General features: G+C 41.0%; 3 protein-coding genes across 15 annotated transcripts in view; 2 read left to right on the top strand and 1 right to left on the bottom strand.

Moving 5' to 3' along the window:
* CEP95 (centrosomal protein 95) overlaps positions 1-6,972 on the bottom strand; it is a 44,210-nt gene extending 37,238 nt beyond the window's left edge. The window contains exons 1-3 of the mRNA XM_045490666.1: positions 6,579-6,972; positions 4,949-5,077; positions 1,291-1,398 (exon numbers count right to left, since the gene is read on the bottom strand). Of these exons, the coding sequence (XP_045346622.1) occupies positions 1,291-1,398; positions 4,949-5,077; positions 6,579-6,597 (256 nt within the window). The 5' untranslated portion in view covers positions 6,598-6,972. The remainder of the gene's footprint in view (positions 1-1,290; positions 1,399-4,948; positions 5,078-6,578) is intronic.
* On the top strand, positions 6,751-14,125 carry DDX5 (DEAD-box helicase 5). Of its 4 annotated transcripts, none has more exons than XM_045490680.1 (14): positions 6,751-6,861; positions 7,487-7,665; positions 8,877-9,042; positions 9,389-9,485; positions 9,576-9,709; positions 9,829-9,894; positions 10,171-10,312; positions 10,394-10,554; positions 10,646-10,818; positions 11,187-11,297; positions 11,524-11,585; positions 11,664-11,723; positions 12,974-13,198; positions 13,421-14,125. In XM_045490680.1, exons 2-14 carry the CDS (start codon positions 7,622-7,624, stop codon positions 13,822-13,824), a joined length of 1,845 nt encoding a protein of 614 aa, XP_045346636.1. In that variant the 5' UTR covers positions 6,751-6,861; positions 7,487-7,621; the 3' UTR covers positions 13,825-14,125. The 4 variants fall into 4 exon arrangements, with proteins under 4 accessions (XP_045346636.1, XP_045346635.1, XP_045346637.1 ...); XM_045490679.1 differs by lacking the exon at positions 6,751-6,861 and adding an exon at positions 7,083-7,201; XM_045490678.1 differs by lacking the exons at positions 6,751-6,861; positions 7,487-7,665 and adding an exon at positions 7,798-8,395.
* Positions 14,126-15,314: 1,189 nt separating this feature from the next.
* The window catches only part of POLG2 (DNA polymerase gamma 2, accessory subunit), a 31,035-nt gene continuing 21,550 nt past the window's right edge, over positions 15,315-24,799 (top strand). For 8 of the 10 annotated variants that reach the window (XM_045490683.1, XM_045490690.1, XM_045490687.1 and 5 more), the window contains exons 1-4: positions 15,315-17,260; positions 20,746-20,872; positions 20,998-21,103; positions 22,359-22,532. In XM_045490683.1, the coding sequence (XP_045346639.1) occupies positions 16,699-17,260; positions 20,746-20,872; positions 20,998-21,103; positions 22,359-22,532 (969 nt within the window). In that variant the 5' untranslated portion in view covers positions 15,315-16,698. The remainder of the gene's footprint in view (positions 17,261-20,745; positions 20,873-20,997; positions 21,104-22,358; positions 22,533-24,799) is intronic. The other 2 variants (XM_045490692.1, XM_045490689.1) reach the window with 1 other exon arrangement.

The following is a 24,799-nucleotide window of genomic DNA, read 5'->3' as shown; positions in this document are numbered from 1 at the left end:
TTTACCATTTTTACTCCTAGAACTGCACTCAAAACTTAAGACAGAGTATTTTTGCAAAACTTGTCGTCAACATCACATTGAGAGATGTGAGTGACAAATCCTGATTAACATTTAACTGCCCAAGAACAAACCAATGGTGTAAGCCTTCTCTAAGTGATTCAAATGTAGGTTCAAATGCACAGATTCCCTCTTTTCCTTAGCTTGAAATAATTGACTGGAATAATCCTCATTTTCTATCTAGAATACAGGGATTTACAAATATATTTATATTTGGTATGTTTGGCTTTAGAATACAAGCATGATATACTCTATTTTGGAAAAAGTTTCAAAAACAATTTACAGTTTTATTTATTTTGAATAGAGAAAATATCCATGAGGCTTAAAATTGAGGGGCGCCTGGGTGGCTCAGTTGGTTGAGCATCTGACTCTTGATTTCAGCTCAGGTCATGACCTCACAGTTTGTGGGATGGAGCACCATGCCGGGCTCTGCGCTGACAGTGTGGTCTCTGGGATTCTCTCTCTCTCTCTGCCTGTCCCCCATTCATGCACTCTTTCTCTCAAAATAAATAAATAAACTTTAAAAAAACAAAATAAAATTCAAGAAGTATAAAAGTTATATAATGAAGTCTCATCCCACCCTCGTCCTGCAGCCCTGAAGTTCCTTTACTGGAAGCAATTGGCATTACAGGTTTCTTGCACATGCTTTCAAAGAGTCCTTCTGCAAGCAATCAACTGCATATTTCCTCTCCTTACCTTTGTTTTTATAAGCAGCACCCTACTCTGCACATTATCATTGTTAAGTGCACATCTTTCTGACATTGCACACATTGGAGACTGTTCCACTAATATGGAACATTGTACATAATGAGCATCATCAATCATCTTTTACAGTAGCAGAGTAATTCCCTGCATGGAGCTATCATAACTTATTTAACCTGTCCCTATTTAATGGATATTTAGATGTAGCTAATTCTTAGCTACTACAAACAAGCAGCATGTTAGCTTTAAAATAACAAAATAACAAAATAACAAAAAACATACCTTTAACTACCAGCCAGAATTCTTACATCTCAGACTCAGGTCCATCATAAACTCAATGTTTGACTCTCCTAAAAAAGCTCTCAAGAATGGCTGCCTTAACTCTACCAGTCAATTTATCTTGGCTCAGTCTTGCCACTTGGTTTATATCATAAGCTTATTCATTTGGTTAACTAAACAATGTCTAGGATTCTACCCAACAAATTAATTTAGTCAAATGCAAAATTATCTGATGGTTAAGTATACACCGACCTGTTATGTGAGACAAGCTGACTTGCAGGTAATCCAAGGCCAGCGAATCAATTACTGCTTGTACATTGTGAGCTTCATCCTCTTGACTCCTGGGAATAGCTATGAGGTCTGTGGAAAAAAGGCTACACATTTTTCATCTGAGGGTCCAAGTTTTCATCTGTCTCTGACCAGGCTTCTGAGTCAGGTTAAGTGCTACAAACATAAGCTCTACCCAAACAAAACAGGCTATAAAATTCAGATAAAGCTAACAGAGCCTGAATTCCACACAGCACCTTTAGTGGTTGAATACTTAGTCAATCAACATATATATGAACATGCTCTACAATAAGCACCATGCTACAGAAAGATAAAGAGGTCCCTAAATTCAAGGAGGTGCTAATACTCTAGTAAGGGAAACAATAATGGAGTGAGACTTTAACCCATAATCATGGGCTGCTTTCCATGAGAGGAAAAAAACCCCACAACCTTCTGAAGGTAACCTAGTAGGAATTAATGGCATAATGATTTAAAAGGTCAGTATATAAGGGTGTCTGGGTGGCTTAGTTGGTTAAACGTCTGACTCTTAATTTTGGTTCAGGTCATGATCTCAGGGCTTCTAAGATGGCATGGAGCCTGCTTAGTATTCTCTCTCCCTTGTTCTCTCTCTGTCCCTCCCCCACTCATACACACACTCTCTAAATAAAAATAGAGGCCCCTGGGTGGCTCAGGTGGTTAAGTGTCCAACTCTTGATTCTGGCTCAGGTCATGATCTCACAGTTCCTGGGATTGAGCCCTGAATCAGGCTCCATGCTGACAGCATGGAGCCTGCTTGGGATTCTCTCTTTACCTCTCTCTGCCCCTCCCCGTGCAAGCTCTCAAATAAATAAACTTGCACCAAAAACCATAAAATACCTAGGAATAAATCTAACCAAAGACATGAAAAATCTATACACTGAAAACTACAGAAAGCTTATGAAAGAAATTGAAGAAGACACAAAAAAATGAAAAAATATTCCATACTCCTGGATAGGAAGAACAAATATTGTTAAATGTCAATACTACCCAAGGCAATTTACATATTCAATGCAATCCCTATCAAAGTAACACCAGCATTCTTCACAGAGCTAGAACAAACAATCCTACAATCTGTATGGAAACAGAAAAGACCCCAGGTAGCCAAAGCAATCTTGAAAAAGAAAACCAAAGCTACAGGCATCACAATCCCGGACTTCAAGCTGTACTACAAAGCTGAAATCATCAAGACAGTATGGTACTGGCACAAAAACAGACACTCAGATCAATTCAACAGAACAGAGAATCCAGGAATGGACCCACAAACGTATGGCCAACTCATCTTCGACAAAGCAGGAAAAGAATATCCGATGGCATAAGGACAGTCTCTTCAACAAATGGTGCTGGGAAAACAGGACAGCGACATGCAGAAGAATGAACCTGGACCACTTTCTTACACCAGACACAAAAATAAACTCAAAATGGATGAAAGACCTCAATGTAAGGCAGGAAGCCATCAAGATCCTCGAGGAGAAAGCAGGCAAAAACCTCCTTGATCTTGGCCACAGCAACTTCTTACTCAACACGTCTCCAGAGGCAAGGGAAACAAAAGCAAAAATGAACTACTGGGACCTCATCAAAATAAAAGGCTTCTGCACCGTGAAGGAAACAATCTGCAAGACTAAAAGGCAACCGACGGAATGGGAGAAGATATTTGCAAATGACACATCAGATAAAGGCTTAGTATCCAAAATCTATAAAGAACTTATCAAACTCAACACCCAAAACACAAATAATCCAGTGAAGAAATGGGCAAAAGACATGAATAGACACTTCTCCAAAGAAGACATCCAGATGGCCAACTGACACATGAAAAAATGCTCAACATCATTCATCATCAGGGAAATACAAATCAAAGCCACAATGAGATACCACCCCACACCTGTCAGAATGGCTAATGTTAACAACTCAGGCAACAACAGATGTTAGCAAGGATGTGGACAAAGAGGATCTCTTCTGCACTGCTGGTGGGAATGCAAACTGGTGAGCCCACTCCGGAAAACAGTATGGAGGTTCCTCAAAAAATTAAAAATAGAACTACCTTATGACCGAGCAATTGCACTACTAGGTATGTATCCAAGGGATACAGGTGTGGTGTTTCAAAGGGGCACATGTACCCCAATGTTTATAGCAGCACTATCAACAATGGCCAAATGTGGAAACAGCCCAAATGTCTATCAACAGATGGATAAAGAAAATGTGGTGTATGTATACATATGGTGTATGTGTACATATATATATATATCTATGTATACATACAAACGGGTATTACTCAGCAATCAAAAAGAATGAAATCTTGCCATTTGCTCCTATGTAGATGAAACTCGAGAATATTATGCTAAGCAGAATTAGAGAAACACAAATATCGTATGACTTCACTCATATGAGGAATTTAAGATACAAAACAAATGCATATAGGGAAGGGAAACAAAAATATAAAAACAGGGAGGGGAACAAAACAGACAAATATAGAGAACAAACAGAAGGTTGCTGGAGGGATTGTGGGAGGGGGGATGGGCTAAATGGGTAAGGGGCATTAAGGAATCTCCCGAAATCATTGTTGCACTATATGCTAACTTGGATGTAAATTAAAAAATAAAAATATAAAACAAAGTAAAACTTACTTTGAAATGCAAATAAACTTTAAAAAATTAAAAATAAATCAAAATAAACTTAAAAAAACCCAAAAGGTCAGTAAAGACCACAGTGAGGAAAGATTTTAACACTGAACTTGTGTTTGGAGTTTCTCCTCTGGCACTGAGGGAGATGAATGGGGGAAGGAAGAAAAAAGTACTTTATTTTTTAAGTTTTTCTTTTATTTATTTTGAGAGAGAGAGAGAGAGCAAGTGAGCAGGGAGGGGACAGACAGAGAGGGGCAGAGAGAGAATCCCAAGTTGGCTCCATGCTGTCAGCACAGAGCCCAATGTGGGGCTCAAACTCACGAACCTTGAGATCATGACTGGACCCAAAACCAAGAGTCAGATGCTCAACCGACTAAGCAACCCAGGTGCCCTGAAAAAAGTATTTTAAAAGACTGGTCTAATAACTATAGGCCTCTGTGCTCAAATGAAGGTTAAGACTAGCATCAAAGATACTAGCTAGAGGCCATCTCCATTATTCCAAGTGATGAGGGCACTAACTCATGGTAACAGTGGGAAAGGAAAAGAGACTACACAGAGCTTTAATACTAATGGTTATAGCAGAGACAGTAGAGATCTATGGATAAAGACTCTGAGCTACTCAAGCAGGGATGCAGTACAATCATCAATTCATATCCATAATACTGGTTAAGCAACAGGACCCAACAAGTTTCCAAGTTCTACTCAATTTTAGAATTTTTGAAAATATATGTACAGAAAAGGTGTGACTTTCACAAGGTATTAGCCATGACTGACACAATGACCAAGACCACTCAAACTGATTTGAACAAGGCTGTTACTCTATGTGGGTCTTTATTATGGTAACGAATGCAACAGTTACATACAAATAAAATGTAAACAAAGAGAAAATACAGGATTTTATAAACACCACAGGATCTAACTTAAGGCACTCAAAACACCTGGCCTAACATATAGTCACTATTACTCCCACTTTTTAGTACCCTTACCTGGTACCTTTTCTCCCAAAATGGATTGATAAAGAGCAATAAAAACATTAGCATCACAGTCTTCCAGTTCTCGTATCCTCAGGTGTATGTGACATTTCAAAAGAAGGTTATTGGCAACGGTTATCCACTCTGTTAGGAAAGGAAAAAGATAAGCCTTAAATAGCAAAAGTCGACCCCACAAAGACAGACATTGAATGCAGCACAAGATAAGAAATTTGGTTACTATAAAAGTTCAAAGGCCCTCCAAGGCATGAATTTTGAAAATACATTATTTAATTTCTAGCACTCTGCAAGTGCTAGAGTGCTAGAATTTCAATGTAGTAAAAAACTATGATGCAAATCCAATTTCTACCGTTATAAGCTAAAGTGCTAAGTTATGTACCCTTTTCTTATTTTACAAGCCACACAAAGCTGTTTTTATTTAAAACATACGTATAAGTAAGCAAATATTATGTCATAAGCAAGACACTTTGTTAATGATAGTCTGAGGCTACCAGAAACTAATTAATGAATGCTGTTTCAAATTCCCAATAGCGTTAGTCATGTTTTTACCCAATTATCTTGTGCAAGTCAGAATTTCTCTGGTGCCCAATAGGCTGATTAACGCAGGCTGTTAAGAAATGAAGTAATGACACTAACACTAAAACATTTGTTAGTTTTTAATTATATTTAATGTATAAGAAATAAAACATAGAAAATACCTAAAAATGTCTCTAAATTCAGAGCTAGCACATTATCAACACTGAAGTTTCCTGTGCCACCGCAACCCACCCCCAGACACCGTTGGAATTATAGCAAACACACTTCAAGGGTTTCTCGAACAATTTAGAAAGCTTGAAATATTTGCGCCCTGATATAATTAGCAACTAAAGAGAAAGTTCTGTTACTCTGTATCTGACATGCTCAGCAGGTTCTAAAAATGTGTCTGTGTATTCAAGGCACATCATCTCCCTCTTCCCAGAAACAAATGAGAGTATCTTCCAAGAATCACGTTCTCTCTCCCCGTGCCCAGTTCTCAAGCTGACCAAACCAAAGGGTTTGAAGTTTCAAGCTGTCTGGAAGAAAAGGATGAAGGCGTCCCAGGCAACCCAATCAACTCGCTTCTCGAAAGTGGTTGCTAGAAAAAGCCAGGTAACGACACAGAGCGCCGAAGAGAAAAATCCACCACCGTTCTACTTTGGCAAGGGCATCAACAACACCGTAAGGGTGCCGTTGCTCAAAAGTTCAATGCACAGGCAGGTACGGCCTCAGTCTCCACAATTCAAGAAGCAGAGAGCGCGCTGACAGTGGCTGGATTCCCGAGAATACAGGTGCCAGGAGGACACTTTCTGCTTTCTGACTGCCCTCTTTGCAGCCAGGCTGCAGGCGTGCTGCGGGCCCTCCTCTTCACACCCCAAAATGCGCTCGATGGCCACTAAGCGAACCAAAAGCGGGGCTAAGAGACTAAGCGAACCAAGAGCGGGGCTAAGAGACCCAAACCCGCCGACCACGACGGGGTGTCTGTGACGAGACCCGTCGGCAGGCCAGACCAGTGAGTCCAGCCGGAGGACTCGAGATAAAAGGAATAGGGGCGTTCGGGTTCTTAAACGGTTTCAGTCCACACACACCGGGGCTCCGGGCCGAGACTCACCAGCCTCTGAGCCGGCCATGTCACGGAGGCAGGTTGCCGCTAGACTCCCAACTGGGCGCGCGATGGACGGCGTCCTGGAAGGGCCGAACAGCGCAGACGCACCGCCGAGGTGGGGGAACGAAACGAAAGGGCTGGGGGAGAAAGAGGGTGGGACTTTAAAACGGCTTCTCGCTGCTGATTGGTCATCACAGGAGGACTTCCTTTCTCAGCACGGGCCGAGGCGGCGGTTTGTGGGCTCTAGATACCCTTCGCCGCGGGCAATATCCCGCTAAGGGATTCTCAGGTGGGTGGGTTTCACATATCTGGTCACATCCAGCAGCCCAGGTCGGTCTCCCGGGGGCATTAGTACGGAACTTCCGGCGAGCTATTTCGTTTCGTATTCCTCCGCCGACGCCAACTGGCGAAGTAGTGCGGTCCGCTTACCCGATGGGCGGGAGCAGCCACGTGACAACGTCTGGCTCCGCCTTCCCGTCTCATTTGGTTAGAAGCGTGAGGGCTCTTTGGAGACGTAAACATCTCCAAGTGGGCTGAGTGGGTTGGCCTGTGCTGGCCATTTTGTTGGGTAGGCTGAACCTGGAAAAGGGCAGGGTGGCCTCCCTGAGGTGTGGAAAAACGAGAAAAAGGTAAAGAATAGGGTGTAGGCTGAGAAATTTCAGTGTGGGTGGGTCCAGCCATGAAAGGGGCCCTAAACCGGCGATTCCGAGGGAGGGGCGGTGGGGGGTGGGGCGAGAACATGGCGGATCCCGGAACGCCGGCGGGCGTTGCGGCCTCTGCGCAGGGGCGGAGTGATTAGGTCATAGAGCGGCTCCCAGCATTCTTTGCGGCGGAGGAGGCGGTCCAGACTATAAAACCGGCTGCCGGGACGCGGCCGGCACCTCATTCATTTCCACCGGTCTCTCGTTGAGCAGCTCCGGCCTCAGTCATCGCCGCTCCTCCGCCGCTGCCGCCCCCGCAAGGCTTTGCTGTCGCCAGAGCCACCCGCAGCGACTCGTCGCACCCGATTCTCTCCATTTCGTTCCCCGCCAACCGCAACCATTGACGCCATGTCGGGTTATTCGAGTGACCGAGACCGCGGCCGGGATCGAGGGTGAGTGTGGGAACGGACTTGTCAGGCCTGGCAGTGGGGGATGGGAGGCCGATGAAGGTGGCGGGCGGGGGCGACAGGAACTTGGGTTTCTCAGCCTATCCTTAGGCTTTTGTGACCGAAGGCTTGCGCCATTTTGGTATTTGTCAAAAACTGATTGAAAGCGGTTTTTCTGTTAACGGCTTTTAAGGTCGCCTTTTGTTGGCGGGCTGGCGGGGAGGACATCGAAGTTTCCCCGGCGATTGAGTAGCTGTTGGGAGAATTTGGGGGAGGGTATTTCGAGGGGAGGAAAGCGCGACGTCTCCAAGAGGGTGAAGTCGTCGTTATTAGGTGCAACCCTTTGAGATGTGGTTTAGCTGCCCCGGGAATTCTATGAGAGCCGCCGGGCTCGCCTTCGAACCCGTTGATGTGACAGGGGCAGCAGGGTGGCCAGCGCCGCGGGAATCGGCCATGTGGTTGGGTCGCGGGTACAAAATGCCGGCGTCGGACATGGCGGCGGCGCCTTTGTTACCCCGCCCGGCGGAGGAGCTCAAAATGGCAGCGTCGAGAAAATGTGGCGCAGAGAGAAATGCGAGACAAAGGGGGAAGCGCCGCCCCAGCGGGAACGCCGCCCGGTCCGGGACTCCTCCCCCGGTAGTTGCCAGCTCCTCCTCCTCTTTTTCTTTGCGTTATATAATGTTGCTATCAGAATCAGGAGCCCTTCCGCGGGATACCCCCAATTCGATTGGCTTGCGTAAGTGTCCCTGAGACCACCGTCCTTGTTCTGTTCTCATTGTTTGTGTCGTCCCGTTATTCCTTAAAATCAAAGCTTCTTTGCTTGAAAACAGTCAGTAAAAATAATATCGCTGTTAAGCTCCTCCCTTGTATTGTCTCTTTCCCAGACATTTAATTCCTAAGCTCATGGGAGAAGCTAGTAACCATAAGCTGTTGTCTATCCTTGTAATCGGAACTTCGGGCGTTTGGGCAGCCAGTTTCCGACCTGCTATATCCCGGGCTGTTGATTTGGCTTTAGTAGTGTGTACTTGGGACAACGGGAAGGGAGAGAGATGGTGCTAATGGTGGTTTTTGATAGCATGATCATCGCCAAGGGCAGTGCTAAGTCTTCAAACTGTGAAAGTCATTTACCTCTAGTGTGTGCCAAAGGATGAAAAGTCTGTATGTAAATCACTATGTAGACATTTGAAAATGTGAGGTTTTTGTTTTTGTTTTTCCAGGTTTGGTGCACCTCGATTCGGGGGAAGTAGGGCAGGGCCCCTATCTGGAAAGAAGTTTGGAAACCCTGGGGAAAAACTAGTCAAAAAGAAGTGGAATCTTGATGAGCTGCCCAAATTTGAGAAGAATTTTTATCAAGAGCACCCTGATTTGGCTAGGCGCACAGCAGTGAGTAATTTCACATGGTTTTATCAGGCTATAATTCAATAATGACTTAAATCAAAATCTAAATAGAGAGGTCTTGGAAATGACCAAATTAAGGGAAATTCACACTCTATGGTAGCTAAGAAAGAGGTGGTACTTATAAAAACAGGTGGCTTTGGATTTTTGTACTTCAGAGTTGTTGACTATAACCATAATAGGTGAATCTTATGCTGTGTGGTGTCTGTATGTGGATACAGGTTTAAAATCCTATTAAGGTTTGTTAATCATTTAAAAAGTTAGGGACCTGGTGACTTGCATATTAGTGAAGGTTGTCATGGTACTTAGTAGATCATTAAAATTTGTTTTCTAGCAAGAGGTGGAGACATACAGAAGGAGTAAGGAAATTACGGTTAGAGGTCACAACTGCCCAAAGCCAGTTCTGAATTTTTATGAAGCGAACTTCCCTGGTAAGTGCCTAGTTTTGAGGTTCCCCCCCCCCCACTTCATTTATTCTTTTTCTTCTGGTTTTGCTAATTTTTTATTGTTGCTAATTTTAGCTAACGTAATGGATGTCATTGCAAGACAGAATTTTACTGAGCCCACTGCTATTCAAGCTCAGGGATGGCCCGTTGCTCTAAGTGGATTAGATATGGTTGGAGTAGCACAGACTGGATCCGGGAAAACGTTGTCTGTAAGTTTGGGATAACTCGAGTTTTATTCGGTGGTGATGTGCTAGAGAAAACAAATTGAGAATATAAAGAAACCGGAAACATTTTAACTTAATTCCTGTTGTTTGCCTCCCCCCCATAGTATTTGCTGCCTGCTATCGTCCACATCAATCATCAGCCATTCCTAGAGAGAGGTGATGGGCCTATTGTAAGTAGACATATTTTCATTAGCTTTTGCTTAGGAGTATGACAGAGAGATTTGTAGCAAATGTTTGTATGTAGCAAAAAACTCATGCTTTTACATGCAGTTATAAGTTAGTTACGTAGTTATAAGTTAGTTGTAAGTTAGTTGTCTTATTCAACTTAGTTGGAGACAAAGCTGTCTTTACAGCAAACGTCAATTACCTGCCAGCATAATGCCAGTAAGTTTAAAACTAGGATCCGGGACTCTGTTAAAATCTGCTCTGCTTTGTGTTTCTTTTAGTGCTTGGTGCTGGCACCAACTCGGGAACTGGCCCAACAAGTACAGCAAGTAGCTGCTGAATACTGTAGAGCATGTCGCTTGAAGTCCACTTGCATCTATGGTGGTGCTCCAAAGGGACCACAAATTCGTGATTTGGAGAGAGGCACGTAACAATAATTTTGTCAGTGTTGGTTCTAGAACTTCTACACTACGTGTTGTAGTTACGTCGTGTGTTTCATTGAAGGTGTGGAAATCTGTATTGCAACACCTGGAAGACTGATTGACTTTTTGGAGTGTGGGAAAACCAATCTGAGAAGAACCACCTACCTTGTCCTTGATGAAGCAGACAGAATGCTTGATATGGGCTTTGAACCCCAAATAAGGAAGATTGTGGATCAGATAAGAGTAAGTTACCTTTAAAAATGTTTCCTTTTCAAACTTATCTCAAAGATTTGTTCTTAGAATACAATGCTTTTTTTAACCCAAAATTCTTCAGCCTGATAGGCAAACCCTAATGTGGAGTGCAACTTGGCCAAAAGAAGTAAGACAGCTTGCTGAAGATTTCCTGAAAGACTACATTCACATAAACATTGGTGCACTAGAACTGAGTGCAAACCACAATATTCTTCAGATTGTGGATGTATGTCATGATGTAGAAAAGGATGAAAAGTAAGTTTTCTGTAGAAGTATTGTTCTAAAAACATCACTGTACAAATTCAGGAGTTAACCGTTTGATAGGTTATCTTAAAAGTGACTTTCAGTTGGTGCAACGTTGGGTGTGTTTGTTTAAAATTAGTCTGTCGATCCTTATTAAAATACTTTCCTTCATTCGCGCAATTGGTTATCACCATATAGCAAAGAAGGAAAAGGAACTCCTTTATGGTTTAAGGACCAAGGATAGAATTGCTTGATACAAGTGTTCAAGCAGGTGTTTTTACTTGAGTTGTGTAAATCGAAGTTATTGATTTCACTGACCGTAAATATGTGTCTGTAACTGTGGACTTCTTTTATTAAAATTCACAATTTGTTTTTCCAAGACTTATTCGTCTAATGGAAGAGATCATGAGTGAGAAGGAGAATAAAACCATTGTTTTTGTCGAAACCAAAAGAAGATGTGATGAGCTTACTAGAAAAATGAGGAGAGACGGGTATGTGGGCTTCTTCCATTGAAGCAGGTGTATGAGAGCTGAGTTTAGAGGGAGAGGCAAACAGATCGAAAGTAACAGATTTGAGTTTCATGGATGGCAGTTATATCTGGTGTAAATAAAACTGTACATCAGGTAAAACTAAAGGAAATTGTGATTAGTTTTTTAAGCAGACTAAAATCTATCTGGTTTTAAAGGTGAACTTACTGATAGTTTTTCTTTAATGTAGGTGGCCCGCCATGGGTATCCATGGTGACAAGAGTCAACAGGAACGTGACTGGGTTCTAAATGGTAAGTCAAATGAAAATGAAAATTTGTTTCTTAAAACTTGTCATTCTTACATTATTGATGATAGTTTTTCTTTCACAGAATTCAAACATGGAAAAGCTCCTATTCTGATTGCTACAGATGTGGCCTCCAGAGGGCTAGGTTAGTAAAAACTCGAATTCATGGCTCGGTTTCCCAGAAGATCTCCATATACTTTTTTAAAGAAAGTTTATTGCTTTCTTTAACCTCTGCATTTTTTCCAAGTTTTTTTCATATAAAGGTGCAGCCTTTGGCAAGGCCTAGGCATGACAATCGGAGGACTCGAGGGGGATGGAGGACTAGTGGTCGGCTGGCTGCTTCCAGTCGATTAGAGAGGTGAAAAGCTGAAAGTGTGCCAGTAATCTTCAAAAGGCAGAACATACCACCTCTGCCCCGTAAACTGTTCTCTCCGGGGGAAAAAAGTGCAAGTTATCCTCACAGTTCACTGCCGTGGTATTTCTTCTGTCCCATGCTTTGCATGACTGCCATGGTACAGCACTGTTTCAAACTGTTTACTGTGATCTGTGGGTCTTTGAGTTTCAGTGAGTTGGCTGAAATGTTGAAGAACTATTTCCAAACTTCAATGTTCAATGAAATTTTTGTTCAAGTTTGAAATGGAGAGAGCAGCTTTAAAAGGTACTAAGCCTTTTACAAATTGGTGAGTACTGGCACATGAGATCTAGAGCAGGAGCAACTTCTCACACTTAGTCAGTGGGAAAAGAAAGCAGTGCTTTGAAAGTTCCTCCCTCACCTACACAGTAGTCGTCATGTCGAGACCTGCCAGAGAGAGACACATTCTCAAGTGAATCCTGGCTTCTTGGAAGCGCTTGCCTAGACGAGACACAGTGCATAAAAACAACTTTTGGGGGACAGGTATGTTTTTCTTGCAGCTGCGGTTGTAAGGTCTTGGCAAGACAAGCAGTGTGGCCAGAATTTTGAACTTCTGATGAGTGTGTAATGCAAAGGACCATGTACATTTTTGTTTAAAGGTCCTCAAAATGAGCACATGAAGAGGTTGCTGTGAACCTTTAAGTGGCCCTACTGCGCAGAAGCATTCAGATGTCACTTGACGATCTGTAAGGGGACTTGCTGGTTTGGGAACATGTTAGAGAATACACGTCTTACTGACAGGCTGTCTATCATTGGGTGGGTAATGAGACATCCAGGTAGATGGTGTGTGCTTTTTTTTTTTTTTTTCTCCCTCTCCAATTTCAATGGTATTCCTACAGGGAATGGATAACCATTTTAACTGTATTTTTTGCAGCCCGTACCTTCTTGGGAATACAATTGTCTAACTTTTTATTTTTGGTCTGGCTGTTGTGGTGTGCAAAACTCCGTACATTGCTATTTTGCCACACTGCAACACCTTACAGATGTGGAAGATGTGAAATTTGTCATCAATTATGACTACCCTAACTCCTCAGAGGATTATATTCATCGAATTGGAAGAACTGCTCGCAGTACCAAAACAGGCACAGCATACACTTTCTTTACACCTAATAACATAAAGCAAGTGAGCGACCTTATCTCTGTGCTTCGTGAAGCTAATCAAGCAATTAATCCCAAGTTGCTTCAGTTGGTCGAAGACAGAGGTTCAGGTAAGACCAACCTTCAATAAGAAATGTTGGTGATTTGGGGTCACATGATGGTCTACAAATCCATTTAAATGGGATTGGCGGGTGAGTAAAAATCTTTAATATGAAACTGAGAAACCCTTTACAGAGTGAATAGAGCTAGTTGCTACCTAATTCCTTTTTGTGTCAGTAGTGATTTGTGGCATGGAAATAATCAGCATGCAATTATCTTTTTTTTCTTCACAGGTCGTTCCAGGGGTAGAGGAGGCATGAAGGATGACCGTCGGGACAGATACTCTGCGGGCAAAAGGGGTGGATTTAATACCTTTAGAGACAGGGAAAATTATGACCGAGGTTATTCTAGTCTGCTTAAGAGAGATTTTGGGGCAAAAACTCAGAATGGTGTTTACAGTGCTGCAAATTACACCAATGGGAGTTTTGGAAGTAATTTTGTGTCTGCTGGTATACAGACCAGTTTTAGGACTGGTAATCCAACAGGGACTTACCAGAACGGTTATGATAGCACTCAGCAATATGGAAGTAACGTTCCAAATATGCACAATGGTATGAACCAACAGGCATATGCATATCCTGCTACTGCAGCTGCACCTATGATTGGTTATCCAATGCCAACAGGATATTCTCAATAAGACTTTAGAAGTATATGTAAATGTCTGTTTTTCATAATTGCTCTTTATATTGTGTGTTATCAGACAAGATAGTTATTTAAGAAACATGGGAAATGCAGAAATGACTGCAGTGCAGCAGTAATTATGGTGCACTTTTTCGCTATTTAAGTTGGATATTTCTCTACATTCCTGAAACAATTTTTAGGTTTTTTTTGTACTAGAAAATGCAGGCAGTGTTTTCACAAGTAAATGTACAGTGATTTGAAATACAATAAATGAAGGCAACGCATGGCCTTCCAATAAAAAATATTTGAAGACTGAATTAAGTGGAAATTGTACTTTATTTTACATATATAATGTCATGTAAAACTTTGCTTAGATGGTCTGTTTTTTTAACCATAAAAACTAAAAAGACTGCTCCTTTCTATAATTTAAGTTTGGGAAGTGGGGAGATCAGAAGGCCCTCAAAACGGTCTATTTATATTGCAAGAAGTAAAATGAGTTTAAATTTATAATTTTAGGCAAAATTGCATCAAGGCTTTTTGTAAGTACCTCATCAGGTGAGTCATTTAATAGCCTGGTAGCAGAATGGTAAAGTGAGATTAAGGTAGGAAATAACCAGCTGTGTAGCCCCACCCTCAAAGTGCTTATGTGAGAGCCACATGGAGGACTTTATTCCTTTGTAAATGTCATCATTTGAAAAGCTCCAAATACCTTGCTGTTTCAGAATATATTTTTGCTCTTGGCTCTACTGTGAATTAACTGAAATGGTGACTAAAGCTAAAAACTTTACACCTTGTAAGACGTTTGGCTAAGAGCTAAGTTTCAGTTTATGTAGATTGTAGTCTTCAGGCTTGCTGGGGCTCTTAACTAGTTATATGGGAAATCATGAATATCTTTCCAATAATTCAGGGAATTCTAAAGACTTCAGACTGGAGGGTCTATTCATAAACAAAAATCTTGTTGAAGTTAATAGTTAACCAAGAGGAGGCAACATAACCAAAAGCACAGTGACCATTGTACAAGTCTTCTTAGGGTCAACATGGGTTTTTATTTCTAGAAAGGTCAAGGGAGGGGTGGTGGTTTTCGATATAATTTTGGCTCACCAACCTTTCTAATACTACATTTCAATTATGACTAGAAATAGGTCTGAATGTCTTCCCAGACAGTCTGGTATTTATGTTCCTTTTTGTCAGGAGAGGAGAGGTCTTCATGAGACTTCATTTAAATTTTGATTATTAAACTGAGGCTTTAATTGGTGTCAATGCCTTATCTCTAAAATGTAAAACTTAACTAGAATTTGCTTGGGGTGGGGGATGGGGATTGGTATTTTTAGGACTAATACATTGAAAACTGATTCAGCCTGTCTAGTAACTGAACAGTTTTCAATAGCATGGTTAGTCAAATTCATTATGACTTTTAACTTAAGAAGCTTTTGGGGTAGGTTGGAGTATTTATTACATATTTTACTGTTTAATGTCTAACGGCCTTTTAATTTGTAAACATTTATTGAAATGATTGTGGGGCTGTGGAAAACATTTACCTATTTACCTTTGAAGTAAGTTTTAAGACAGTCCACTTTTTAGCATGTGTGTTGTGTCCAGCCTGTGGTTGTCTGAACTAATAAATGTGATTTTTCTCCCCGTTCTCGCTTTTATTTATTTGTGTATAGGCCTCTTCCCTGGTGTTTCCTGATTGGAAAACACGTTGATAGAGCCCAGCTTTGCAGTTCTTGTAATAGAATTACAAGCAATGCGCAATACGGTCTTAAAGCTTTTTACAAACTAATGCACATGTGCTTGTATGGAATGATTTTCTGAGCCTGATAAATTTTAACTAAGGTTAATTCAACTGCCTCAGCCATTGTACCCTCCTTTCACAAACTGCCCTTTGGTGTAGTATAGTGAAATACAGTTGCTTATGTCTCTTAACCCAAATTAGTCTTACAAGGTTACCCTAACTGCTCTAAGGGAGGCTTAGAAATTGGGAGTTGTGGGCTTTGGGAAGCAACAATTTTCCTCAGTGGGCTGAGGCACCTTTCCACCATTTGGGCAATTCTAAAGGTTCTAAGTGTGGAAATGAAAATTGTGAAGTCTTAAGTGCCTGCTAGGTAATCCTGGTTTGGTTTTGAGACTGGGAGTCACGCATTACGCTTTGATGGACCTGTGGAAGGATCCTCTAGTGGGAAAACTTGCCTTTACCACTGATTATCAGTGTGCCTCCACATTCACCAGGAGCATTTGTTTAAAAGGTCACAGGGCTCCTTTTCCAAAAGTGTTCCCGGGGGGTGCAGGCACTGCTGGCCGAGGACTCCCTTTTGAGAACCACTCCCAAAATGTGAAAGGTCCATACCCTTCCCTGTCACACAACCCCAACCCCAGAGAGCAGAGAACCTCTGGGGGTAGGTACCATGGCGGCAACATTTACAAGGAGTTGCAACTAAAGCTTGTGTCTCTAATCTATAAAGGGCTAAGACTTTAAAAGAGGTAACAGTTATTTACGCAAACACCTGAGATTGAAAAGGTGTAAATGGCGATTTGGCGAACACAAGTATTTTGATGTGATTTGCAAAACACTTGAGAAGCAAAGCGGACTTGGTACAGCACGATAGTGAAAAGTAGACGAGGATGATCTTTATCGGTGCTAATGATGGCTAAAAAGTAGGGGCCGAACTTGGTTGAGGCGAGAAACCGTACCGTGTCTGCGCCGGCCATAGCTACTGGCCTAGGCCTGCAGCCGCTACAACCGAAACACGGACGCGCTTCCGTGGGCGTGGCCAGCCGGGCGTCCGCGCACTTCCGTCGCGCCTGCGCAGTTGGCTCCTGGGCTCACGTTTGTGGCCGTTTCCCGGGACCAGCCAGCTAATAGGATACTGCTGTGTAACTCCCGTGGGCGATGCGTTCTGGTGCTGCAGTCAGGGCCTGCCAGAAAGTCTGCAGGTGCCTATTGTCTGGGTTTGGAGGTCGAGTGGATGGGGGGCAGCCTGAGCCTTTGACGGAAGGGAGTGGCTCCTTCGGAGTGCCCCTGCGGTCGCAAGCGGAGCTGCCCCGGGGGAGCGAGCCGACCGAAGTCCCCGAGTCCGGTGAGGGGAGCGAGGAGCTGCTAGAGATCTGTCAGAGAAGGCATTTCTTCAGCGGCAGCAGGCGGCAGCTTAGCCGACATTCTCTTCTGAGCGGGTGCCACCCCGGTTTTGGCCCCTTGGGCATAGAGTTGCGGAAGAACCTGGCGGCAGAATGGTGGTCCTCCGTGGTGGTGTTAAGGGAGCAGGTCTTCCCGGTAGACGCCCTCCACCATGAGCCAGGCCCTTTGCTGCCCGGGGACAGTACCTTCAGGTTAGTTTCAGCAGCAACTCTACGCGAACTCTTGCAAGACAAAGAGCTGAGTAAGGAACAGCTAGTAGCATTTCTTGACAACTTACTAAAAACTTCTGGGAAACTACGGGAGAACCTTCTTCACGGTATGCTTCACGATTTCATGCTTCAAAATAGATGGGGTGGAGTGCTCGCTTCGGCAGCACATATACTAAAATTGGAACAAAATAGATGGGGTGGAAAGGCAGTCTTGGTAGATTTCGCGAATTGCAACAGGCCCTGTATTCTCGTGGGAAGGAAATTATCTGTCTGGTTCTCATCTTTTTGATGTAGTTGGGTATATTGACTTCCTACCATGGGGAAAACTGGTCCATTTGACTGGACAACACTAGAGTTCAATTGAGCAGCTCCAGAATTCGGGCCTAAATTAAATGATGTGAATCATTTGTACGACGTTACTAAAACGTTTGTAAATACTTAGTTATCTTTAATTTTACACACAATAGACTAATCAAAAGCTTATTTTTCTAGAGCAAAATGAAAATTCCCCCTCCCCCAATTTTTTCTTACAGAAAACTGGTCCACAGTTGTTTGAAGTGCCCCTTAAGTGATTTGAGTCAGTTAAAAAAATAATAGTACTAATCAAGCTTTATAAATAATTCTTGAGTGAATACACAGAAATTTATAGGTCACAATTTGCCCTTGGAGTCAAATAGAACATGATAGCAGAGATTCTGAAAAAAGTAAAAAATAAAATAAAATAACAAAAAATAACGGTTCTTTACAGGACAGACTTGCAGCCACAGCTTCTCATCTTTGCAAAATGCTATCCTTGCTATTTTAATTAAGTGGCACTATAAAGTAACTTAAAATAACCCAATGTCCATGGTTGTCTGAAAATTAGTACCCATATTTTAAAGATTTCCCTAATAAAACAAACTGGTGAGTATTTGTGACAGTTCTGAGTTGTGCTACTTTAATTATTCCATGTCTTTTTTCTGGGGGAGTTAAATCACCACTTGTTACTATGTCCAAAACAAATCAATGTTTTCTTCCCTATTAGAAAATGAAACTTAGCTCGCTTAGATGCCCATTCATCAAAATGTCTTTTGATATATCAGACCTTTTCTTTAGCAAATTTAAAAACACTTATTTGCAGAATCCTTTAGTTGACTGGTGTTTTTAGCTTAGACTTAACCCAGTTTGCTACTTTCTATTCCCAAGGTCCTTGCTTTCTTTATTTCATCTCTGGACAACTTTGGTAGCCTCTACTTATGAATAGCTTTTTAAAATTCTCAGCCATTATGTTTCTGGATATTGTTATTGTCTTTTATGTTTTTGTTTCCAGATATTGTTATTGTTAATTGTCTCTTTCTTCTGTCCTTCTGTGACAAATTACACGTGTTAAACCTTTTCCCCCATCTTGTCATCAGCTTTCTTGAACACAATCACATTTTAAAGTCTGTGACTAATAACCGAGATGTATCTGTTTCTAGTGTCTGTATCTCCGGCTTTTGGTCATTGGACTTTTCTCCTGATATTCTCTGTAATTTGTGTATAAGTTGGAGAGAGAAATTGAGATATTGGTGGTGTTTTCTTCTTCCTGGGAGGATTTACTTTTGCTTTTGGCAGGCAGCTATCGTGGGAGCATATCTTAATGCAATTCAAGATTGAGTTTATTGGAGGCTGGTCTTAAGTGATTTCATCTTTACTCCTACACTATAGCTCTTTGAATGTCCCTCATGAAAGGCTGGAGTGTTTACCTTGGCACCTCCTCCTTCAGGAGCCCGGAACTACAATTTTTGTACTTACCAGTCCCATAACTTGTCAGGAAGTTCTCAGCATTTCAGCTTCTCAGCTCTGCTACTTGAGCATTAGAAAAGCAACAATAACTGTTGGGTTCACCTCTCTGCTCTACCCTTCTCTCCATGTTTTGGACCCACAAGTCCTTACTGCCTTGATAGTCTTTAAACAGATTTTTTTTTTTTTTTAATTTCTTTACCAGCTTTTCTTATCAGCAGGCTAGTGTGCTATTATCAGAAGTGGAAATCTCAAGTAATTTGAACACAATGCTGTCATTTAGTGGGATGTCATCTCAGTGCATAAAGAACCACAAAGAACTCTTGAATTTAGATTTATTCCAAATAGAAATGTTGGAAATATAATTCTGAAGCTGTTTCATATATGTTAGATGATAAAGCAAGTAGATGGATAGGTTAAGGTTATTAGGAACCAAGATTTTCTCTGTAAGAAAAAAGAGATACAAATATAATATAAAAGATACAAATATAAAAGAAGGCAAGGATAAACTTTGTAATGTTAAATTTGAATCAGCAATATTATATTAATATTAGTATGACCTCATAATTTTGAAAAACATTTCTTAACTTTCTTCATTTTGAAAGGACCTAGAAGTAATGACAATAGCAATAAACACAACTAGTACCCAGACTTTGATTTTTAAAATGAACCAGTGCTTGGAGAAATGGTTAATCCCAGATCTGGGGCAGGGAAAGTACAAAGTGAGTTTGAGACATTTTATGGTGCTAGAAAGCAAAAGAATTACTTGAAGACTAGTAGAGTTATATCACAAGGACACAGATAATGGCTTGAAGGAGAATCCAGCTGAATATTAATTAGTAATAGTAATAGATTATAACACATTAAAAATAGAAATTTATAGTGTTAATCAAAAAATAAATAGTTGAGACTGACGGTAGGGGAAAGGGATGGAAAAACATTGTTTTTACAGAAGCTATGAAATAAATGTAGAAGGAAAGACAGAAAAGTCACCTTTTAATGATTTTGCAATCCCCAGTATAATGATTCAAGCAGGATTATGAATGGATTCTAAAATGTTGGGTGGAAGTTTGTTGAGCAGGCTGTTGTTGGGGAATGGATATTACTACCTGATCAGGTAATCAAATTTGGTTTCATTAATATGGGATAATTTGAAATTATGTTCCTCCTGTTAAAATGCAAGAAGACCTACATATCAACTATGTAGTATTTAGTTCTGTTAAAAATGATTTACCCCAATTAATGAAACAATTAGCCAGATCTTGAGTATGACTGTCCTGGACTCCAGTCAAGTCAATGTCATTAAAAGCAAAGTTAGAGAAGGAGGGAGGAGAAAGGGGACATGTTCTAGATTAAAATAGATTAAAGAGACCTGGTAAAAATGCAGAGCAGGAACCACAGCAATAAATGACATTTTGGGTGACAATTGGAGAAAATAAAATATTGACCATGTGTTAGATGAAATTGTGGTATCACGATTAATTTTATGGTGCAGTAATGATAGAGAATAATTTCAGGAGCCACATGCTGAAATGTTTCGGGGTGAACAAGAAAACATGTGGCAGAATGTTGACAGTTGGTGTATCTAGCTGAAGAGTTTACAGATATTTATTGTACTATACTTTCAACTTTCTTATTGATTTGAAAATCAAGAAGTTGTGGGGAAACCACCTAAAACTAAGTGGTAATCAATTAAGATCTGCCTTAATAGTTCCATGCTACTTGTACCGCTTTGCTGGCATTATTATATTGTTAACTTGTTCATAAACTGACCCTTATGACTTGGGTATATGGAATAGATTTATATGATGATGAATTTATCTTTTGACAGGTGCTTTGGAGCACTATGTTAATTGCCTGGATCTGGTAAACAGGAGGCTACCTTATGGCCTTGCTCAGATTGGAGTGTGTTTTCATCCTGTTTCTGATACTAAGCAGACACCTGATGGTGTTAAAAGGTACAGAAAAATAACAAATAACATGGCCTTGTATTTAAGTAGTCAAGAACCAGTAACTGTCCCTTTGATCCAGATAGATTATATAATTTCCAAGTAAGTAACTCTGATATTTCTGATATCCAAAGAATCGGTGAGAAGACTGAGGCTTCACTGGTTTGGTTTACTTCAGCAAGAACTGCAGGCCAGTGGCTTGATTTCTGGTTACGTCATCGACTCCTGTGGTGGAGAAAGGTACCGTTAATTTAATAGTTAATAGGTAGAGTGTCTTGGTATGTCAGAGATAATATTTCTCTACAATAAAAAATTTTATTTGGTGTAGCTACGTTATGCTTGTAAGAGCTATAACGAATAGATAAATGCAAGTAAAAACCTCTTTGTAATGACTTTCATTGTTGCATATAAAAAGTTTCTTTGGTAAAGATACCTGTTGATGTCTCTCTTGCTCAGAAGCTTTTGTTGAGTAAGCATTTGCATTAGAGATAGAGTTCAAGTCCCTCACTTGGCATTCCTGGCTGCTGTAGAGTTTGACCCTTGCACACCCTACAGCTTCAACTTTTGTACCCTGACTCCATGAACTCTGTATTTGTCAAAATGGTTCTGTAATTTATAATTAAGTTTTAGTACCTGCTGAAGGGAAAACAGTTGAAGTAAGCATGTGTGGCTCACCATTGTCTTATCTCTCTCCAATTCTTAAAATCCCCAAACACCCACTAAACTGAGTGGAATAATTACAAATAATCACACTCTTCACAAAGGATAAGAATGGTGAGTATACACTTTCTTCTTTACCCCACTTAGTTTATGGTCACCTTCCCCTCTTACTAACTGACCTCAGAAAGGTTAGATAGCTCCAACAGTTTTTCTCTGTAGTTCTTTCAAACTAAAAACAATATTTTTAGCAATATATTCACTCATTTAACTAAACGTCATAATTTTTATTTGGAATCTGACCAATTTCATTCAGTTCCTGCATAGAAAGTCTCAGGCAGCTTTCCTTTTTTTTTTTTTTTTTTTTTTTTTTTTTTTTTGTTTGTTTATTTTAACTTATTTTGAGAGAGTGAGAGCACAGGGGAGGGGCAGAGAGGGGGGTGAGAGAATCCCAAGCAGGCTCTGCTCTCTCAATGCAGAGCCCAATGCAGGGCTCAAAACCACATGAACCATGAGATCATGACCGGAGCTGAAATCAAAAGTTGACACTTTCCTGACTGAGCCACCCAGGTGCCCCACAACTTTTCTTATTTTAATTTTTTTTTTTTTTTTTTGAGAGACAGAGCATGAGTGGGGGAGGGGCAGGGACACAATATGAAGCAGGCTGCAGGCTCTGAGCTGTCAGCACAGAGCTGGACACAGGGTTAGAACTCATGAACTGCGGGATGATTACCTGAGCCGAAGTTGGACGCTTAACTGATTGAGCCACCCAGGCGCCCCTCAACTTTACTTTTTAACATTTATTTTAACAAGTTAATAAAACAAGTTTCTTTTCTAGTTTGCCAAGAGTCCATCTAACTTCAGCAGCAGTGATTGTCAGGACGAAGAGGGACGAAAAGGAAATAAACTTTACTACAATTTTCCATGGGGAAAGGAGCCAATAGAGACCCTGTGGAATCTAGGAGACCATGAACTTTTAAACATGTGTCCTGGAAATGAGTCTCAATTACACGTATGTTTTATATTAAGCTCCTATATATTTTTTACCCAGGTTCTCTAACTGATCTTTTTTTTTTTTAAGTTTATTGATTTATTTTGAGACAGAGACAGAATGCAAGCAGGGAAGGGGCAGAGAGGGAGGGAAAGAGAGAGAATCCCAAGCAGGCTCCACACTGTCAGCACAGAGCCCGATGTGGGGCTGGAACTAACAAACCATGAGATCATGACCTGAGCCAAAATCAAGAGTCAGCCAACTTAACCGAGCCACCTAGGCACCCTAACTGATCGCTTCTGAAACCATTTGAGAATAAATTGTAGACATGGGGCCCATGACCTCTTAATACTACAGTATATATGTCTGAAATGCAAGGACACTCACCTACTTAACCACAACACAGCTGTCGAAATCTGGAATGTAATGATAATCTAATTATTACCATCCAATCCACTTAATCCTTCAAATGTTGTCCTAATGATGTCCTTCATAGGTCCAATATCCAATCTAGGATTTCGTGTAGTTGTCATGTCCCTTTAGTTTCCTTCAGATGAACAGTTCCTTTTATCTTTGATGACCTTGACATTATTTTTAAAGATTTTATTTTTAAGTAATTGCTACACCCAATGTGGGCTTGAAATTACAGCCAAGAGATTATAAGAGTCGCATGCTCTACTGACCGAGCCAGTCAGACGCCCCATGACTTTGACATTTTTGAGGAGTATATGTCTTTGTAGTTACTTTGTAGAATGTCCCTCAATTTGAATTTCTCTCATGTTTCCTTATGATTTATGTGTTTTTGCTAGGAATACCACAGAAATGGTGCTGCCCTCTCAGTGTATCATATTACAAGGCAAATGATAATCAGATTTTTTACTGTGGATGTTAACTTTTATCTCTTGGTTGCGATTGTGCTACCAGGTTTCTCCAATATGAAGTTGACAAATACTTTGTACTTAGTAATTAATGAGCAATTAATATGTCTTTTGTGGGCAGACAGTTTAAGACTATGTCAATAACCTGTTTCTCACCACATTTTGACCTACCAGTTGGAGCATGCGTTGATGTTTCTTGTGTAAATCAGTGGTTACTATGAGGGTTGCTAAATGGTGTCATTTATTATAATTATTAATTGTATTATTGCTCTATTAGATTTGTTTTTCAACAGTATACTGTGGGGTAGAGTTTTCTCCCCCTTTCTGTAAATATGGACTTACCCATTCCAGTTTCTCTCAGAGGGCTATAATCTGTTACTAGCGTTATTTATTTTGATGCTGAAATTGTCCTAGACTTGGCCAGGGTCCTTTTGACATACCTCTATCATTCTCTGAGCATTTCCTTACTTTTTGTAGCAACAAGTTGTTCCAGGATCATCTTGTTTCTTGGCCTAGCTGTGGAGTCAGCCATTTCTCCAAGGAACCTTAATTCTTATTAGAGGAAAATGTATTTAAAAACTGAGATTTTGCTACAAGGTGTACTCCTTGCAAGTGGGTATCATTGTTTCTGGGCCCTTTCTGTGGACCCATCTAAGAAATATTTGTAGGCGATTCTGTACATACATGTTTACACACTCACCTCTATATTTGTGTCTGTATTTACCTGTTAAAAGCTAGGAGTGCACACCAGTTCTTCAAGTTCTAGTCTAGTGTCACAGGGTTTATTCTAGCTTCACCTCTTTCCAAATTTATAATTCTCTTCTCTGACAGTGAGAAACCTGGCTCCCAGTATCTTCAGTTATTGATTTTTCATTTCTTGTATGTAACCAAAGTCCCTACCATTGTTATACAAAGATCAGCCCTGATACATCCCTCTTCCCACCCCATCAGACACTCTAGGTGAGTGTTTGAAGCAGGGGAAGGAACAAGGAAGAAAGACTAAAGAACTTGACCGTAGATAGGCTGTTGCCCGCTCCCTTTACAACCCCCATCACTAGGTGCTCTGGTGAGAATATAGAGAAGGAGGAAAGTTAGAAAGCCTGGCTTTGGGCCTCAGTGTCCCCTTCTTTACCAGTCACACTGGCTAGAAGTTGGGCCCTGGATCTCTCCCAGTTGGATACACTAGCCAGCTGACCAAAAACTGAGCCCTGGCCACAGAGGAAAGGTGCTTCATTTACATCCTAAAAGGAGCAAAGTTTTCAAAATTTAAACAGGTGATATAGTTTTCTTAGAGAAGGAACCTTGCCTTTCCATCACACAGGGTTCTTTATAAATGTCTATAATATTTTTCAAGGTACCCATGGATACAAAGTTTTAGAAGCCACCTGGATGGATAGAATTGTGGCTGAG

Source organism: Leopardus geoffroyi, chromosome E1 (assembly GCF_018350155.1).
Source record: "Leopardus geoffroyi isolate Oge1 chromosome E1, O.geoffroyi_Oge1_pat1.0, whole genome shotgun sequence".
NCBI lineage: Eukaryota > Metazoa > Chordata > Mammalia > Carnivora > Felidae > Leopardus > Leopardus geoffroyi.
This window is presented reverse-complemented; position numbering and strand designations above follow the sequence as displayed.

Excerpts from the sequence above, each read along its gene's own strand:
- DDX5 (XM_045490678.1), top strand. The coding sequence starts at position 8,214 with ATGTGGCGCAGAGAGAAATGCGAGACAAAGGGGGAAGCGCCGCCCCAG. Across the intron at positions 8,396-8,876 it reads CCCCAATTCGATTGGCTTGC|GTTTGGTGCACCTCGATTCG; the intron begins GTAAGTGTCCCT and ends TTGTTTTTCCAG. Across the intron at positions 10,819-11,186 it reads GATGTAGAAAAGGATGAAAA|ACTTATTCGTCTAATGGAAG; the intron begins GTAAGTTTTCTG and ends TGTTTTTCCAAG.